Raw genomic sequence first — 18726 nt, 5'->3', positions numbered from 1 at the left:
GCAAGTTTGATTACAGGAATGAGAAAATAATGGATCTACTGCAAAGAGAGGATAGTTTTAGTTTTATCCTTAGCTACTTATTAGTGGTCAAAGTGGGGCAGATGTTTTCAATAATACAACATAAATGCCAAGCCATGAGGGAGGCTGCTGCCAGGAATCTGTGGGGAAAGGGACTAGTTTGCTCCCACTATCAGAGGACTGAGGTCCATGATTTAGCTGACAATTAAGGCGCTCTGTGCTTGGAAATGGCATTTTTGTTCCCCCTTTGAACCTGCAGCCCTTTGTCTGAAGTTAAGACGTGTTACTATGCGTTCTTCATGAAAGTAGAACATTGAGGTTTGTGTTCATCAGGAGCAGCACACAGTCTTGTAGGAAAGTCCATGTTATACTGATTCATAGACCACTTTTTATACGTGTTCGTCGCCATGATCTCAAAAATATTAAACATTATTTGAAAAAAGTTTCTTTTGATCAGCCAATCCTGTAACTAAAAAAGTAGGAAGTGTAATTACAGGATGTTGTAATATTTTCTTTAATTGCTTTGCCTAGAAATTAAAGCTGCAATGATTAATCAATTAGTTGTTGACTATTAATAAGCAATTAATCAGTTTAGGTAATTTTTTAAGAAACAAAAGGCAAAATTATTTAAATCGAGCTTCTTAAATGTGAATATTTTCATGTTTCTTTCCTCCTCTATGACAGTAAACTGAATATCTTTGGGTTGTGGAAAACAAGACATTTGAGGACGTCATCTTGGGCTTTGGGAAACACTTATGGACAATTAGCACCATTTTCGAAACAAAAACAACTAATAAATAATTCAAGAAAATAATGGACAGATTAATTGACATTGAAAATAATTGTAAAATAATTGCAGCCCTGCTCTTACAGCTTTTCATCAAGAAATGCAAAAAGATATGCTTTATTATTGATATGATTATAATTACTTTTATTATGGGTATTTGTTAGGGACCAAGCAGTGAGGTTACAAGGACACAAGAGCTGTTGACAAAATTGTGGGGTTTTATTTGCCCATAAAATGCATGAAAAATTACAAACCAAGAAATGAACAACTAGGCCTATAAAAAAGGTCAACATCGCCCATGACATGGCAGCACATCGTTTGGTCCAATGAGTTAGCTCCAGGATTTATGGTGCATTCGTTTTGTATTTGGAGGTCGGAAATTCCCAGTTCCCAGTCAGAAGTTTAAACTCGAACACAACCTGAGATCGGATTTCCAACTCGGAAACTCTGCATCAACCCCGACTTACAAATTCAAGATGGCTGCCGGTCACATACATAGTGAGTAAACACAATTTTATCTTATTTGTTTTACCTTAGGTCAGCCTCATCTGCAGCGTTCATCAGTTGGAGTGCATGATGGTTTTGAAGCTGTCTATACTCCGAAAGTGCAAGGGCAACAAAGGCTTTCTTGCGGGCATCCATGTTTTTTTCCGACTTGTCCACCGTTGTCAACTAGAATGCAAAAACTGTTGCCAACTCGGAGGTGACGTCATTCCGACTTCCGACATCCGAGTACAAAATGAACGCACCATTAGGAGTCCTCAGCCCTCAGCCACGCCTTTTCTCCACCAGGAACGGACCTCCCCAAACAACCATGGTGGCTCAAAGACAAAGAAACAAAAGATTAAGTAACCCTACAATGCTTGAATGCTTGAATGTGCACACTTAAATTAAACAATGTAAGATTAAAAAGCAAATAAATAGATTCTAAATCACACCAACTGTGTGATGCGAATTGTTCAGGTATGGTTGACCATAAATGAAAGTAACCTGTGTAGATAACAAACTAATGAGTTTAAAGAGTGTTGATTGGGAAAACATTACCATGTGTGGCTGTGACCATCACAGTATTTCATGTCTTTATTAGACAGTGGCGGTAAAAAGAAAGAAAATTACCCGTAACCAGGGCTACGTGTGGCGAATACAGTTTTCGGAATGTGGCAAATGTATTGTTTCCAGCTTCTCAAATATAAGATTTGCTTTCTGTTTTATCCTATGTGACCAGTGGTGTAGTGGAAGGTGTACACATTATATGAGGTATAACCACCTACACCTTTTTCTGACTGTTTACAGCAGTGGTTCCCAACTGGTCTGGCAACGGGGTCCAGATTTCTGCTTAGTCATTAGTTCAATGTCCACACAGTTTAAAGGGAAATTTCAGTTTATTTCAACCTGTCTCCTATCGTGCTAAATTTGTTTCAAGTGACTAGTGACATAAAAATAATAGTTAGCATATTAGCTGTTAGCCTAGATACAGCCGGGGCACATAATAGCGTCAGACCTGTTAAAACGTAAGTGAACGGGCAACCTTCAAGTGCAAAGTTAGTCCACTAAACAAGCTTTTTTTCCACAAAGACCGCCTCGTCTGAAATATGGTGAGCTAGATAAAGCCCAGCTGGATACTACTCCAGGTGGAGGTGTCTTGTCCTCGGTCACATCCAGACCTTGAAAATAAGGCTGCAACCGGTCCCATTCCTTGCAACAGAGGCATTCCTCTTCTGTGGGCACTGGGGCACAGCATTCACAGCTACACCACCAATCTCCAGAGCTACGCAGCCTTGCAGCAGCCATTCCTCCTCTCTCGTCCTCTACCTGTTGTGCCTCTCTCTCTCTCTCCTCCTCCGTTCTTCAATTTCACTAAGCTCTTCGTCAGTGTATTCTGGCTCAAATAAATTGTTTACCATTTAGCTCTGCTTTCCAAAGCGCGGCCGAAATATCGCGAGAACAAGCAGCAGCAGCTGGAAGGCAGAACCGGACAGTAGCCTGAAAAGTTCATTCATTTATTTTATGAAAGATTTATAGAATAATGGCTGACTTTTTGCCAGACTTCGACTTTGTGGAGGAGGAATTTGATTTTGCAGAGTTTTATGGCCGCCCTTATTTATTTGAGCCAGAATACACTGACAAAGAGCTTCGTGAAATTGAAGAACAAAGGAGGAGAGAGAGGGAGAGGCACAACAGGTAGAGGACGAGAGAGGAGGAATGGCTGCTGCAAGGCTGTGTAGCTCTGGAGATTGGTGGTGTACCTGTGAATGCTGTGCCCCAGTGCCCACAGAAGAGGAATGCCTCTGTTGCAAGGAATGGGACTGGTTGCAGCCTTATTTTCAAGGTCTGGATGTGACCGAGGACGAGACACCTCCACCTGGAGTAGTATCCAGCTGGGCTTTATCTAGAGCTCGCGACATTTCGGCCACGCTTTGGAAAGCAGAGCTAAATGGTAAACAAACATGGCAGCACACCGGTAAGGTAAGACAACACGTTTACATGTCATTTTCTATATGTTCTCTGACATTTATCCTAACGATATGAGGCGGTCTTTGTGGAAAAAAGCTTGTTTAGTGGACTAACTTTGCACTTGAAGGTTGCCCGTTCACTTATGTTTTAACAGGTCTGACGCTATTATGCGCCCCGGCTGTATCTAGGCTAACGGCTAACATGCTAACTATTATTTTTATGTCACTAGTCACTTGAAACAAATTTAGGATGATAGGAGACAGGTTGAAATAAACCGAAATTTCCCTTTAATACATCCAGCGTCATACTTGCGTTTGGCCATGTCGTTGAGCTAGTTTGCTGTCTCTGCTAAGTAGCTGTCCGTAAGTCTCTCATTCCACAGCAGGAAATAGCACTTCAAAAAAAAGCTCTGTGTGTAAAATCCACTGCACTTTAAAATAAAATGTGTGTTTTCAAACTTGACACATTTGTGAGTCACTTGTGGTCCATTCACAGTGGACCTGCGACCCACCAGTTGGGAACCACTAGAGTACAATATACCCACCTATCAGCCAAAAAAGCCATTGGAACATATAGGAGAAAACACCCACTATCTCCTTGGTGACCTATCTGTCTACCCAGTAGTACACCCATCTCATCAACTACCACTACACTAGTGTATATGAGTCTTGTTCAGACCAAACAGGACATTTGAAGAGCGTGAGATGGGCATATTTCGACACTTGATACACAACACATTTAACCCATCGGGGGGGCATACGATGTATCAATAATAAATGCAGTTCAAGAACAAACTATTGATACAGAGATGAAAATAATGGCACTTTTGTTTTGCCATAATAGCACTAAGGATACTACAATGAAGCCAGTGTTGCAGGGAATCTTTTTAATGAGATCCATACTGAAACCAATTCCATACAACATGAAAACAATATGACCCTGTGTAGCAGTTATTGAAATCTGCTGCTGCTAACACGCCAGCCTTAATGAACACTGTAGACTCCATGGACAACTTGTTATCAGCACATGGGGAATTCCATGATTGCAAGTCTTAATTATGTGACAGTACATGGGGCGTTTTCTCTGCGGGTCGCCCATGTTTTCCTTGAACACAACAAAAAAAAAAGATCTCATTTACAATCAGACAACAAATAACAAGGATACACTACTGTGCTGATTAACATACTGCGTAAAGTTCATGCACTTGGCCTACTTTCTAAAGGACAGCAGAATCCTTGAAAGCATACAGGACTACTGGTGTTGGAAATGCCTATAGCCATGTAATGCTGGAGCTGAAGGAGAACGGCACTCTGTGGTTCTATAAAAGTCAACGCTGCTTTTGTCTCTGCAGATGGTTTCTGCTCACCAGAATGGGACGGCATTGTTTGTTGGCCTGAAGGACCCCCAGGAAAGCTTGTATCCACCTCCTGTCCAGAGTATATCCATGACTTCAACCATAAAGGTGAGTCTGTTCGTGGATGCAGTCGGCAGCAGAAACCCTGGAGCTCATTTTCAGCTGGTGAAAGAGCACCAGGCCTCCAGTGCTACACATATTCCTTTTGAAACCTCGTGCAATTTCTACAATTATGCAGATCTAATTAAGGAGCAAGCTGAGGATGAGTAATTGACTTGGTTGGAAAACAACTGGCAAAATGTGTAATTAAATGTAGGCTTTTCTGTTTGATGTCCAGGACTAGCATACCGCCGGTGTGACAACAACGGAACGTGGGAGCTGGCCACAGCCAACAAGACATGGGCCAATTATAACGAATGTGCAAAATTCCTCTACCATTACAACCATAGCCATGAAAAGGTGAGATCTGTCTCATTGCCATTTATATGCTCAGTGTCTCAGTTACAATGTCTTCCTCCACAGTAGCCCCATGGATGCACTGAGTAAACTGTCACACTATAGATCGATATTGCGGCCTTTTAACAGCTGTTACACCACTTGACCCTGCAATTACAGTGCCTTTGAAAAGTGTAACTCACTGTCGACATGCCTTCTCAATGATGTACAGTGCAAATTAAATGTAATCATATTTAATGAAATGTCGAGATGATGACGGAGAGATAATGACAGAATGGTAATGTGGTTGCTTTGTGATAATACGAGGCTGCAATTAGCTAAATGTCTAAATGTATTGACTGAAAGCAGTGTCACATTGTCCCATTAGTCTTAATTGCAAAACTTCCCAGAAAGCATCCAGTTCAGAGAAACGAAAGAGCTCACCAGTCATGACTAAACCTCGTAGGCGCCTTCACAGCAACTACACGGTGATAAAAAGAAATTTAGGCACACGGACTCCATGTACTGGCGTCACTTTGCTTTCCTGGTAACACTTTAAACGATACTTCACCCCAAAATGACCACAGTGAGTGAAGAATCCAAAAACCGAAAATTCTTGATGAATTTAGTAAAAGAGGGGGTCCAAGTTTAACACCAGCAAAACTATACCAAAACATCTGTCCTATAAACTCTCACACAACTCAAGCAGTATAATCCAAGTCTCATTTATGCACTTATATGCTCAGTACTTCCCACACATTTTGCTAAAAACTTACTATTTTAAAAACGTAAGCACAAACATTCTCACTGAGGGATCAGTGGAAGGTCTGGGCAAGCATATGCGTATGAACACAGCTCGTGCACTCCATTTAAATCCCAACTCCCAAATCGTTTACTGGCCCGGAAGTGACATGCATGGCTGAGTGACAGCAGTGCTAGCAGCCAATGAAAGAGCTCGGATGAGGGGTTTTAAAGTTCAAACTCTTGTCTGTGCATGAAACCTTTTTGAGATTTACTTCAGGAATTTTCTCTGTTTTTGGATTCTTTTGTTATTGTGGAGGCATGCACAAAAAAAGTTTCTTCACAAATTTAAGGTGACACAGTCAGTATTTATAGGGATGAAATATTCCTTTAAACAACAAGAAGTAGTGTCTCAGTAGCCACTTGAGGCTACCAGTATATTCAGTTGAGCAGTGCACCTTTAAATATACACATTTTTACAGATTTCTGTTTTATTTTCTTCTTTAATGGATTCAAATTTTGTAAAAGTATTACATTTCCATACACTACATTGCCAGAAGTACAGTGGCGCCTGGTTATTACACCTGTATGTGACTGATTCTGAAACCTGGCTGAATGGGAGCAAATCCCTGCTGCCAGTGTTCAAAAAAATGAGCATTACCGTGGTCGGGCACAGATGATTAGCGATGAAACCTGGCTCACAGCTGGCAGTCCAACACATCCCAGGTGTCCTCGAGGTGTTTGATAGGGTTGAGGTCAGTGGTCTGTGCAGGCCAATTTAGATCTTTTACACCAAACTCAGACAGCTTTTCTTTTGGACATTGCTTTGACCACATTGTCATATTGTAACAGAATGTGGACACAAACAAGGAAGTGCCCTTAGTTTCATTGTTTCATCATAAGGGCTGTCAAGCGATTAAAAAGATTAATGTAATTGATTGCATACTCTGTGATTAAATAATCTAAATAAATGGCTTATATCAGTTTTTGCTGTGAAAGTATTTAAAGAATTTCAAATGAATTTTTTGCAGATGTGTCGTAGCAAAGCTGCTGGATTCTGGACACAATTGTCCCCCTGTCCTCTAACATTGAAACTGATCTGCAGTCCATTGCAATCCATTTTGCAAAGGAGTTAGTGAGTCAGTCACATGTAGACTTGCTCAGTTTGAACGCCTGGTCAAGTGTGACTTGAAGAGGCTGGCTGCTAGCGCTAGCATCAGAGGCTGTGCTAGATCGGATTTAAAGGGAAATTTCAGTTTATTTCAACCTGTCTCCTATCGTGCTAAATTTGTTTAAAGTGACTAGTGACAAAAAAATAATAGTTAGCATGTTAGCCGTTAGCCTAGATACAGCCGGGGTGCATAGTAGTGTCAGACCTGTTAAAACGTAAGTGAACGGGCAACCTTCAAGTGCAAAGTCCACTAAACAAGCTTTTTTTTCACAAAGACCACCTCATATCATTAGGATAAATGTCAGAGAACATATAGAAAACGACATGTAAACGTGTTGTCTTACCTTACCGGTGTGCTGCCATGTTTGTTTACCATTTAGCTCTGCTTTCCAAAGTGCAGCCGAAATATCGCGAGAACAAGCAGCAATCTCATACCGTGCCTGAAATGTCACGAGAACAAGCAGCAGCAGCTGGAAGGCAGAACCGGACAGTAGCCTGAAAAGTTCATTCATTTATTTTATGAAAGATTTATAGAATAATGGCTGACTTTTTGCCAGACTTCAACTTTGTGGAGGAGGAATTTGATTTTGCAGAGTTTGATGGCCGCTCTTATTTATTTGAGCCAGAATACACTGACGAAGAGCTTCGTGAAATTGAAGAACGGAGGAGGAGAGAGAGAGAGAGGCACAACAGGTAGAGGACGAGAGAGGAGGAATGGCTGCTGCAAGGCTGCGTAGCTCTGGAGATTGGTGGTGTACCTGTGAATGCTGTGCCCCAGTGCCCACAGAAGAGGAATGCCTCTGTTGCAAGGAATGGGACCGGTTGCAGCCTTATTTTCAAGGTCTGGATGTGACCGAGGACGAGACACTCCACCTGGAGTAGTATCCAGCTGGACTTTATCTAGAGCTCGCGAGATTTCAGGCACAGTATGAGATAGCTGCTTGTTCTCGCGATATTTCGGCCGCGCTTTGGAAAGCAGAGCTAAATGGTAAACAAACATGGCAGCACACCGGTAAGGTAAGACAACACGTTTACATGTCATTTTCTATATGTTCTCTGACATTTATCCTAATGATATGAGGTGGTCTTTGTGGAAAAAAAAGCTTGTTTAGTGGACTAACTTTGTACTTGAAGATTGCCCGTTCACTTACGTTTTAACAGGTCTGACGCTATTATGCGCCCCGGCTGTATCTAGGCTAATGGCTAACATGCTAACTATTATTTTTATGTCACTAGTCACTTGAAACAAATTTAGGATGATGGGAGACAGGTTGAAATAAACCGAAATTTCCCTTTAAAGAACTCCAGTGGTACGAAAATTCCTTCCTGCAGAAACTGCAGAGAACAGTGCTCCTATCAACAGTTCCATCTGGGTGTTTTTTAAATGTAAATGTTCCATTCATGGGGCTAGGCAGCGTCGTCTCATCTGCCTCCATCATGTGACAAAGCCATTGTGGCCTTCAGTAATGCACTGAGTCAAAGGGCACCTCGCAACGCAGTTAATCAGTGTTAAGTTTTTTTAATGTCCTCTTTCCACTGGAAACAGTCAATGAAATAAAGCTGCATTCTTGAATAGTATGATGCTAGTTTTGTCAAACTACATTGTTATTTGCTGTTGTTACAATCAAACAAAACAGTTACTGCATGATTACAGTAGCAGAGCTAGTATGGGGATGATTCTTGTTCATGTCTGTCCGATCAGTTGCTATTGCTTCTTTGTTCTGTATTGTAACATTATGCGATACAATCGTTGTTCATTTCACACAGGCAGAAATTTGCTACACACAACTGCAACATAACTCAGTGAGGGTCACATGACTGTCAGCATAAACCTCTCTCAGGTTTTTACTCGTGACCACCAAGGCTGAAAAACAAAACCAATATACAAGTGACAAAAACTGCAGTTCGCCATATGGCCACTTGAGGCTGACTTCATAAGTGAGTCAGTCCCCAAAGACCTTCATGTTAAAATGCCCAAATGTTTACACCCTGGTGCAACAAAAGCAGTTTTGGTCTCTGTAGCTAATTTCTTCATCTATGACAGCTGCACTGGGGCTGAAATTTTAAATAACTCACGTTTAAAGTCATGCAAATGTTATTTAAGCTCGAATTTATGCACAATTAAGGGCGTGGCCACTTTGAGTAACAGACCGTCATGACATCACCACAGTCCATGAATCAGATCCATGGATGTATAAAGAGAAGTGGATACAGCGTTGGAGGTGGGACCCTGTTAAGTCCTTTGAAAGTTGCCAAGTGGTGCATGAAGCCAAAAAAGCTCAGTTTCCACATTATGAAATTACCAGGATCATCTACATCCTGGAGACTTGCGGTGGTGGAACGCAGCTGAGTGCAACTTCCTGTTTAGTGCTCTACTAACTGAAATGGACATAAAATTATATAATCGTGCAGCTCTTCTAGATTTTAGAAATGTTAACTGACCAAATGGATAAATCCCTGACAGTGAAACAAGTCTTTTTGCTGGGGTCGTGACGCTAAAAATGTTGTCACTGGTTTACAGACGTCTCTTTCACATTGAAAGTCTATGGGAAAAAGCCCATCCTCCATCATGTGAGCCCAATGGCCTCACATGATGGACCTGAATGTGTTCTTCCACTTTTGGCCACTATGTAAAATTGGCTTTAAAGCCCAGTGCTGATCCTTGGTTGGTTTGGTTAGATCCAGCCTTTGCTCTTCCACAGCTCCACCTTTTATTCCAAAATTGTCTGTTTCTGGCTCCAAAAAATCCAAGATGGCAGCAGCCAACCTCGAAGCTTTAAAATGAGAGCCCACAAACATGTCCACAATTTGTGACGTCATCGTGGCTATGTCCATTATTCTTGCACAGTCTATGCTCTTGACACTCATCACAACATTACAGATTTTATAGCTCTAATTTAAACATAACTACTGTTCATTCATTCATTCATTACTTGATTTTTCATAACTGCTTACCTTGTTGGGGTTTGCGGGGACTGGAGCCTATCCCAGCTGACCCTGGACAGGTCGCCAGACTATCACAGGGCTGACACATAGAGACAGACAACCATTCACACTCACATTCACACCTACGGACAATTTAGAGTCACCAGTTAACCTGCATGTCTTTGGACTGTGGGAGGAAGCTGGAGCACCTGGAGGAAACCCACACTGACACGGGGAGAACATGCAAACTCCCCCACCCTGGGTTTAAACCAGGGACCCTCTCACAGTGAGGCGACAATGCTAACCACTGCATCACTGTGCCGCCATTTTTATTTATATTTTTTTTTTTAATCATCAACCACACATCTGCAATACTATATAGTACCACCTAAACATTTTTATCAATCATAACCCTCTGTAGCATAAACTCTGAGCATAATCAGTGTGTGAGAGTCTGACCTGGGACCATAAATGCCATATGCACTGACATCACCATCACACCAAAGCTCATGTTGAGAAAACTGTTTTGTAAACCGAGCACAGCAACCTTTTACTACCGTCATCCCCATGTGACTGACAAAGGTAGATGTGACACTGACTCGCAGTTGCTCCTGCTGTTTTTCTCTCTATCACTGCGTGAGGGTTGGATGTCAGAACATAACACTGGCAGTGATTAGGACTACTGGGTATTGTAAGAGGAGTGGAAAACAGCTACAACATGGCTGTAAATGGAAAAATAGCACTTTCTCAGCTATTATTGTGTGTATATGGAAGTGGAGTTTTCCTTGTATAAGTAAAATTATATTGTTTGGAGTAATTATGCTGACGTGGCTTTTTAAAGGATTTTTATATATATTTTTTTTTTTTTTTAATTATGGTCTGGAAGCATTTTAATAATCTCACATATAAAGCATTCTGTAGCCTTTAAATGAATGAGGTGTACCATTATATTAGAGGTTAGTGCCTCTGGAGTTTGTAGTGTGGTTACAAAAGGTTTTGCACTGTGCCAATAGGGGACATAGAGAAACAGAGAAATCAGTCACTCTTTAATAAAAACGTTGATTTGATTTTTACTTATTTTTGCCGTGAAACATTACAAGCTTCAGCCATCCCACATACATTTTCCTCTCCCCTGCTTGAAAGTGGTGTAGAGGATGTGGGCATAACCTCATCATGGCGCCCCTCAGTTTCTTTCTGACTTCAGATGTTTATGTTGATGGGCTCCCGAGGGAGCGGTCGCAGCAGTTAATGACAAATACATATGCACGAATGAAAGCCTCACACAGCACAACTGCCATACCGCAGACCACCACCACAACTTAGACACCCGTTTTTTTGGCACGGGATCCTGATACTAAATGATAGCAGCAGTGGAGGATCTGGTTACATCACACGGGGCTCTTGGCCCCCTCAGCATGTTGACGCACAGAAGGTCTGGTTAGTGGCTCTCCTTACAGTGTCCTCTGGCTGCCAGCTCATTGCTGGAGGATCAAACTGCCCCACCCAGCCTTTCTCAGCTCCGCCACCCATGTCAAATGCTGTTTCCATCAGTAACTTCTGGGTGCTTGAGACATTTCTGTCACCAGATGGCAATGCATTTTTAGACACACTAAGGTTTAGACATTTTGAAGTTAAGTTTTTTAGGAGGAAAATGCCAAAATAGTGTAAATGTTGTGCTTTATGTAATAAAATCACTTAATCACCTTAATTAATGTGGTCACTTAAATTGAAACTTGTGCTGTTACTAAGCACTAAGAACAAACCTGAAGCTGTAGTGTGTTAAACAAAGTCTTGTAACATGTAAACCAATGTTTCTAGTTTCCGAAATCATGTAAATTACTAATACCCTGTATCCACCAAAGTTGGTGCATATATGCAGGTTTTTTAAACACAGGAAATCCTGGGAAAGTAGACTAAAGACATAGGTGTAGATTTCACGGAGGATGCAAAGGACACATTCCCCTTAATAAGTAGAATATTAGCATTTTTCCTTCACAATAAAAACAAGAAAGCTGCAGAGACTTTTGTTCATGCTGTCACAAACTGGCTCAAAAGTATGTGTCAAAGAGTGAGACCACAGTCTGTAACTGATGCACATGTTTTGATTAAGTAAATTAAGTAAATAATACAATAGGATGTGTCAGTCAGCAGGTCAGTATGAATGCAATAGGATGCGTGAGTGAGTGTGTGTGTGTGTGAACAAATGTGTAGATCAGTCAGCAAGCCTGTGGAAGAGGGTAGAAGATCTTGCAGGTCTGATTTGTAACACCTGAGTCCAGCCTGCTCAGGTGTGCTGCATCACTGATGAGCTCTCACCTCACCCCATTATATCCTGCACAAAGGGAAAACACAGGCAGCAAGAAAGAGCATGGCAAAGGATCCCCAAAACCCCCTGTTTTATATGTGTGGATGAGTATTCCTTTCTCTTTTATTCCTGATATGTCACGTTCAGCATCACAGATGTGCCAAAAAACAGGGTTAGTAAACAGCAGGAAGCAGCATGGAGGCCAGTGGAAATGTTAAGGTGGTTACTTCTGTTTTATATCTGTAACTTATTCAGTCTTCTTTTCAAACTCGGTGCCGACTAATTTGGAACAATGTTTAAGTGCCGCTTGGACGGAGAGGGATGGAATATGTGGCTGTTGGGAGAAGTTTTGGCCAAAGGGCTTTCTGCCAGAAAGGCAATTCTCGGTTAAGGTTTGGGAAAAAATTGTGGTTTGGGTTAGAGGACTGCTTTGGGATTGGGATCTCGCAGGACTCTACAAAAATCTTGAATGGGCGATTTTATCTTTGCTGCGGGTGGAAGCGGTTAGTCAATAAACAGACATGATTACCGCAGATTAAGAAGCAGGAAGGATGGAGATGTCAACAATTGACGTGGAAAAGAAGACAAAGGCAGGACGTTACAATACAAAAGAAAAGCAAGGCCAATCGGACATTTGGAGGAATTTCTCAGGACAACCCGGTCTCACTCTGAAGTCGTCGAAATCCAGTGCTCGGTCAGTGACTTCTGGCGTCACACACGTCAGTAAAAGCCATCCTAGTGGGACAACAATGAAAGTTAAGGTGGCAGAAGTCTGACTCTGGCAGGTGGGAGGGGTGGAGGATGGGTCCAACAATCGCTGTCTTTCATTTAGAAGGCTGCTGTTCACTTCCTGAAAGATTGTAAAGCCAACCCTGTTCTTTTTCTCCTAAACCTAACCAGTTGCTTTTGTTGCCTTTAGAACCCAACCACGGGCCTGTGTTGGCTAAACGTAACCACACGCATTTGTTGTTGAAGGAAAAAAACCATCAAGTCGCGGTGTTGTACCGATGTGGTGCATTTATTTTGAAAGAGACTATGTAAATGTTAATTTCCTGTGAAAATGGGATTGTACTCTGAAAACAGACAATGACATCAACAACCAGCGCACCCAGGGTACCTTGCACGTCGTATCTCGATGTGGATCGTCCATGACCTAACTTTGATATGTGATGAGGTCGGAGTGAGAACGTGTTGCTCAGGAATATTACAGATAATAACGATAACACCAAATCCCAGAGGCGTCTGGGAGAACAAGAGCTGTAATTATAAATGCAATTACGAACTGGAGTGTAGCTCTAGGTTGTCCTGTCTTTAATACCACAGTAAAATAACATGTTTTCCCTGTGGGACAGGAGAAGATTCAGTCTATTAATTACCAATATGTTGCACAGGCATGTATGGTCAGAATATTTGCAGGTGCAGGCAGGAGTTGACACACTCTGGGGGAATAGATAATACACTCTGCTGGAGTGGGCAGTAATGGTCAGAGATGCAGCGGGAGCAGGCAGGAGCGGGATTAGGAAAACAGTCGCACTCAGGGCTCTAGTTTGGGTTTCTAACATAAATCCCTCTCGGCAAACCTCTCTCATGTGTGAGCAGTTGCCGACAGAGGCATTGTCATCATATTGCACCGAAAAAGGGGCAAAAATTGGTATCTTCACCCGTGTGTCATAATTCAGTCCCTGCTGAAAAGCTCCTGCATCTACTGCAGATTCATGTGTCCTGCTAATTGTAACCTTTCCCACTCAAGACAAAATCCAGATGTCAGTGGGGTTTTTTGTCCAGTGGGGAAGGGGCTTAAAGTTGGAAAAAAGCCAGGTGGTAGACATGTAATTTTCTGAGCATTTTCTGATGATGTACACTGGCTGAATGCTGACATGTAACTGGGGCACCTGAGGCCTCCTGGACCACATCTATCACGAGCATACAAATATAGGTTATTATGTGTTTTTCCACTGTTTTGTGTGCTTTCCTATCATAAAGTATTTGCCATGTCTTAACATAAATATGGGAACCTTTAACCTGTACCTATATTATAATAAATCACAGGTATTTATTATGTATTTGTAGTTAAGTACAAACATGCGAAACAAGATATTTTTATCTATTTATTTCATGCAGAGTTTTGTAGTCAGCACTTCCTGTAGTCCACCTGTCCTGCTTTCTGATGCTATTGTTGTGACAATTTATTGTTTCTCGAGGCCAGGTTATTTTTTTTGAATACTTCTTCTTGAGTCTTTGAACAGAAAATCCTGCACATTGCTCTTGCTCAGCTTACAATTTAATAGTAACACTAAGGTTTCAGTCCTCCTGGAACCTTGTCAAGAGTATTCAACACCATTATCTTACTATATAATGACGAAAACTGTCTGTTCCACGTTTTTCTCCTCACTGACTTGGTCAATCCATGTGAAATTTGGCACAGCGGTAGAGGGTCATGGGAGGATGTGAATGAAGCAATATTACATCAATTGGCCAAAGGGGGGCGCTATAGCAACCAACTGAAATTGCAAACTTTGAATGGGCATATCTCATGCCCACGTATGTTGTAGAGACATGAAACTTTGCACAGAGATGCCTCTCCTCATGAGGAACACATTTGCCTCAAGAACCCATAACTTCCGCTTATATAGATTTTCCGCCATTTTGAATTTTTTGAAAAACACTTCAAATGGATCTCTTCCTAGGAAGTTTGAGCGATCTGCATGAAACTGGGTGAACATAATCTAGGGACCAATATCTAAAGTTCCCTCTTGGCAAAAGTTGGAAAACTTACTAAAACTGAGCTTCTATAAGGCAATGAATATTGCGGAGGCCGTGGCTCATCACATAAAGGTGTATAACATCTCAAGGGTTTCACCCATCACCACGCAACTTTGTAGGCATATGACCACACATAATCTGAGGGGACCCCTCCATTACTGACCCCATCAAACAAAATGGGGGCGCTACAGAGCTCATTTCTTATCTAGGCCTAACCGCCATATGGATTTTTACTAAACTTGGTAGATATGTAGAACAGGACGCCTCAAGGTGACTGGAGAAATTGGCAACTGGGTGGCGCTATAACAACAGAAAAATGCTTAAAATGGCTAAAATGCGACAGATCGCTGTGGCTCCCCCTGTGGACCAATGTTGTTGGGGTTGTTTTTTTACTAATTTTTGGCATACCAGTCATGGTATGGTATGCCGTACTCATTGGGTATGGACTAGTTTCCAACATTAAGCTTAAATAGAGACTGCCCCACCCATTTCACAGGTGTGCACAGGTGTGAGGAAATCAATCAACTGTGGGTGTGTTTCTCAATAACTGACAACAGTCTGTGCACCATATGTCTCATATCCCACAAATGAAAGAACAAGGGAACAAGAAAAACATAGGAGAAAACTCAAGCAGTGTGCGGGTTTTCAGTTCAAAGACTCAAACGATATTTTTCAAAACACCTGCATCTGAGACAGCTGGATGTGTGAATACCTTCCTTCAAACTAAGTGAATCATTTTTCTATTGTGGTGGCAAAAAAAGGAAGACAAATACAGTTTCTCTCACACAAAAATGCAATAATTCACCTAACGTGCTTTACATCTAGCACTACCATAAAGGGAGGATATGCTATAGTCCTCTCTGTCTTTGTCTTATTATGCATTTTTTCTGCCCTGCTGACATTTTGACAAATTCCCCTCTGTCCACAGGACGTCTTTCACCGTCTGTATCTCATCTACACAGTCGGGTACTCCATCTCTCTGGGATCACTCATGGTGGCTGTCGTCATCTTGGGATATTTCCGGTGAGTTAGTGCTGTCACTAGAAATTTCCAATCGATCCTTTTAACCACAGACGTTCCCAAGAGATGGATTTAGACACAGGGTGGGAAATTAAACATAGAGCAACTGCAGCAGGGATCAGAATGGAGAACAAAGGTTTACTGGCATGACGGCACATTAAAACCCCGTTTCCTACCACGTTATCAGTCACAAACACACAGTGAAGCAGAAAGCATTAAATTTCATGATGGCTTAATGGCTTTATGATGGAATCATGCAGGTCACTGTAGCTGTATAAGCATGCAAGCCTGTATATTTAATGTCACGATAACAACATGAAGCATGCAAACTGAATCAAACATTACCTTTGACTTTTACTCTGACACTGAGCAGCTTATGTTGCATCCACCTTTGAGGAGGAGTCTGTCTCCAGGCTCCAGTGTATGACATTTAAGGTATTTGTTAATTTCATGCTGATTTCAGGTTTTGATGGCAAGCAATCATAGCTTGGATATTGATTTTGTTATTGTACCAAGCGTTCAAAGAGTATAGTTCTTTTTTCTTTACCTTTTTCCCAGTGGATTGTATAAAGAAGACAAAAGAAGTTCTTAAAAGATGAGAAGAACTGAGAGTAAAATATTCAGTTATTGCGTTTGCACAGCTTTGCTTCTCTTATACTGCAGGAATCAAAGAGATAAAAGGATTCATCACAAATGCTTCACACATATGAGCCTTATCTGACCTCTGCCTCTGTGGTAACAGCACTTCACTGAAGAAGAACCCTTAAACAAGTTTGAATTCATTTTTTGTGCAGCAACACAGCATTTTTGTAACGGCTGATTAATGCAGGGCACATTTGTCATTATTTGCTTATTTTGTTGAGCATGGGGAGTATCAGGAATCGATGTGAAGGCGCTGTTTACCAATGTTCCCACCAGCGTGTCTTACCGTACAGGCAGGCAGTCAGACGGCTTTAGGAACACTCCCAACTGGCACCAGGAAATCTATGGGCCAAATGAGTTTAATAAGTTATCCCAGGGGCCCATCTGACATTCTGGCTCTGTGCTCCGGAGCACTCCAGCCATGCCTCCCCTTCAACATGTCAGCTTTTAGACAGGAGAGCTCGTAAATGTTTTCCAGGGAGAGAAAAGGGATATTTCACATTAGCAGTTGTACTGAGGATTTTTCACCAGGGAAATGTACCATAGATTAGTTTTTGCCTTAAATCAATAGTTCTCTAACGGTACAGTAGCTTGTCAAATATTTAGCTCATTAATGAGGCTTCAGAAGTAAAATGTCAGTAAAGCATAGTGGGATAATGTCAGTACTTGTTTATTTTCTTAAGACATTAGAATATTCTAGCACAAGTTGGCTTTTGCACTTTATTAAACCACTAATAAATATTCAGTTTAATTGTCACTGACTGTTATTATTTGATTTTGTAAAGACGTAACCTTTATAGCTATCAATCCAGCAGCCTGATCCCAGCACTGGAGCATCACCTCACTCCACAGTGAATGCTCAGACAGGATGTTTTGGAAGGACTTTTGACAGATACGCTCGTGCTTGTCTGGGAGGAAAGTGGCATGCTTTTTCTCGACACATGCTTGCAATTTCATTTTTACAGCTCACTTTGAGCCGAGCAATTCAATATTTGTGCGTTTCAAGCCCCTAAATCTCAAGAATGTGTTATAGTCAGCGTGGAATTCAGCTGGCTCTAATTAGGATGAGTATTGTTCATGTGTGTGCGCGTGTGTGTGTGTGTGGGTGTGAGAAAATACGTACACACACTTACATGAAGGTGTGCCAGCCCACACGTATACACACACACAAACACACACAGTGATATTTTCAACAGATCTATCCTTTGACCTTGCTGCTCTTGTTTGTTTTCTCCCCAGACGATTGCACTGCACCAGGAACTACATCCACATGCACCTGTTTGTGTCCTACATGCTAAGAGCTATCAGTATCTTTGTGAAAGATGTTGTGCTCTACTCTGGATCGGCCTTAGAGAACATGGAAAGAGTCACAGTGGAAGACCTCAAGTCCATCACCGAGGCTCCGCCAGCCAACAAAACACAGTTCGTAAGTACACCAACACAGCACACTGTGTCCTTGAAGAAATACACAGAGAAGGAAAAGCACTCAGTGAACTTTTTCTTACAGAGGAGTTTTAAATTTATTCGCAATGTAGCGGGGTTTTTATGTCACATACAGTATTTATGGGATGATTATGGTACACAGTATAATTTGCAGTTTAGCCAATGAAGGATTTTCTGTTTTTTCCAGGCTAAAGTCGTAACAGGAATCATCCTCGTTTGATTGCATTACAAGCACAGATAATTTGACTTGCAGTGTAGATGGGCGTTAAACGCTTTGCTTGCTAAGAGGAAGTGGTATTTTGCAAAGTCTCACCTGCTTTTCCAGTGGTGGAGCAAATAAACTGCACTGTTTGTCACCATGCCAAGCTTTTACTAGGCCAGTACTTGGCTTTCCCTTTCAGAGTCAAGTTTAAAAAATGGGTAAGGACTGGGTACTTTTCATGCATGCTTTAATATGCAAACAAACAATCTGCGCAATATATTTAGTGAACACATATCCGGTGACTCCAAATTGAGTTGTGGCCTGGATTAAAACTGCGTCATTAAAGAATTATGGAAATAACAGTCAGGACTTCTTGGGTTTTATTATGCCCAAAATCAGAACTGAACTGGGGTAAAAAAAAAAAAAAAAAGCTCTTAGGTTCTCTGCATGTACTGCATGGAACAAT

General features: G+C 41.6%; 1 protein-coding gene across 1 annotated transcript in view; it reads left to right on the top strand.

Annotated features, from left to right (window-relative positions):
- The window catches only part of pth1r (parathyroid hormone 1 receptor), a 79162-nt gene that overhangs the window by 42913 nt on the left and 17523 nt on the right, over window positions 1-18726 (top strand). The window contains exons 3-6 of the mRNA XM_033651052.2: window positions 4611-4721; window positions 4951-5072; window positions 15882-15976; window positions 17855-18041. Coding sequence (XP_033506943.1) covers window positions 4611-4721; window positions 4951-5072; window positions 15882-15976; window positions 17855-18041 — 515 coding nt within the window. The remainder of the gene's footprint in view (window positions 1-4610; window positions 4722-4950; window positions 5073-15881; window positions 15977-17854; window positions 18042-18726) is intronic.

The sequence above is a fragment of the Epinephelus lanceolatus genome, chromosome 12 (assembly GCF_041903045.1).
Source record: "Epinephelus lanceolatus isolate andai-2023 chromosome 12, ASM4190304v1, whole genome shotgun sequence".
NCBI lineage: Eukaryota > Metazoa > Chordata > Actinopteri > Perciformes > Serranidae > Epinephelus > Epinephelus lanceolatus.
The sequence above is the reverse complement of the archived record's forward strand: the minus strand, read 5'-3'. Positions and strand labels throughout refer to the sequence as shown.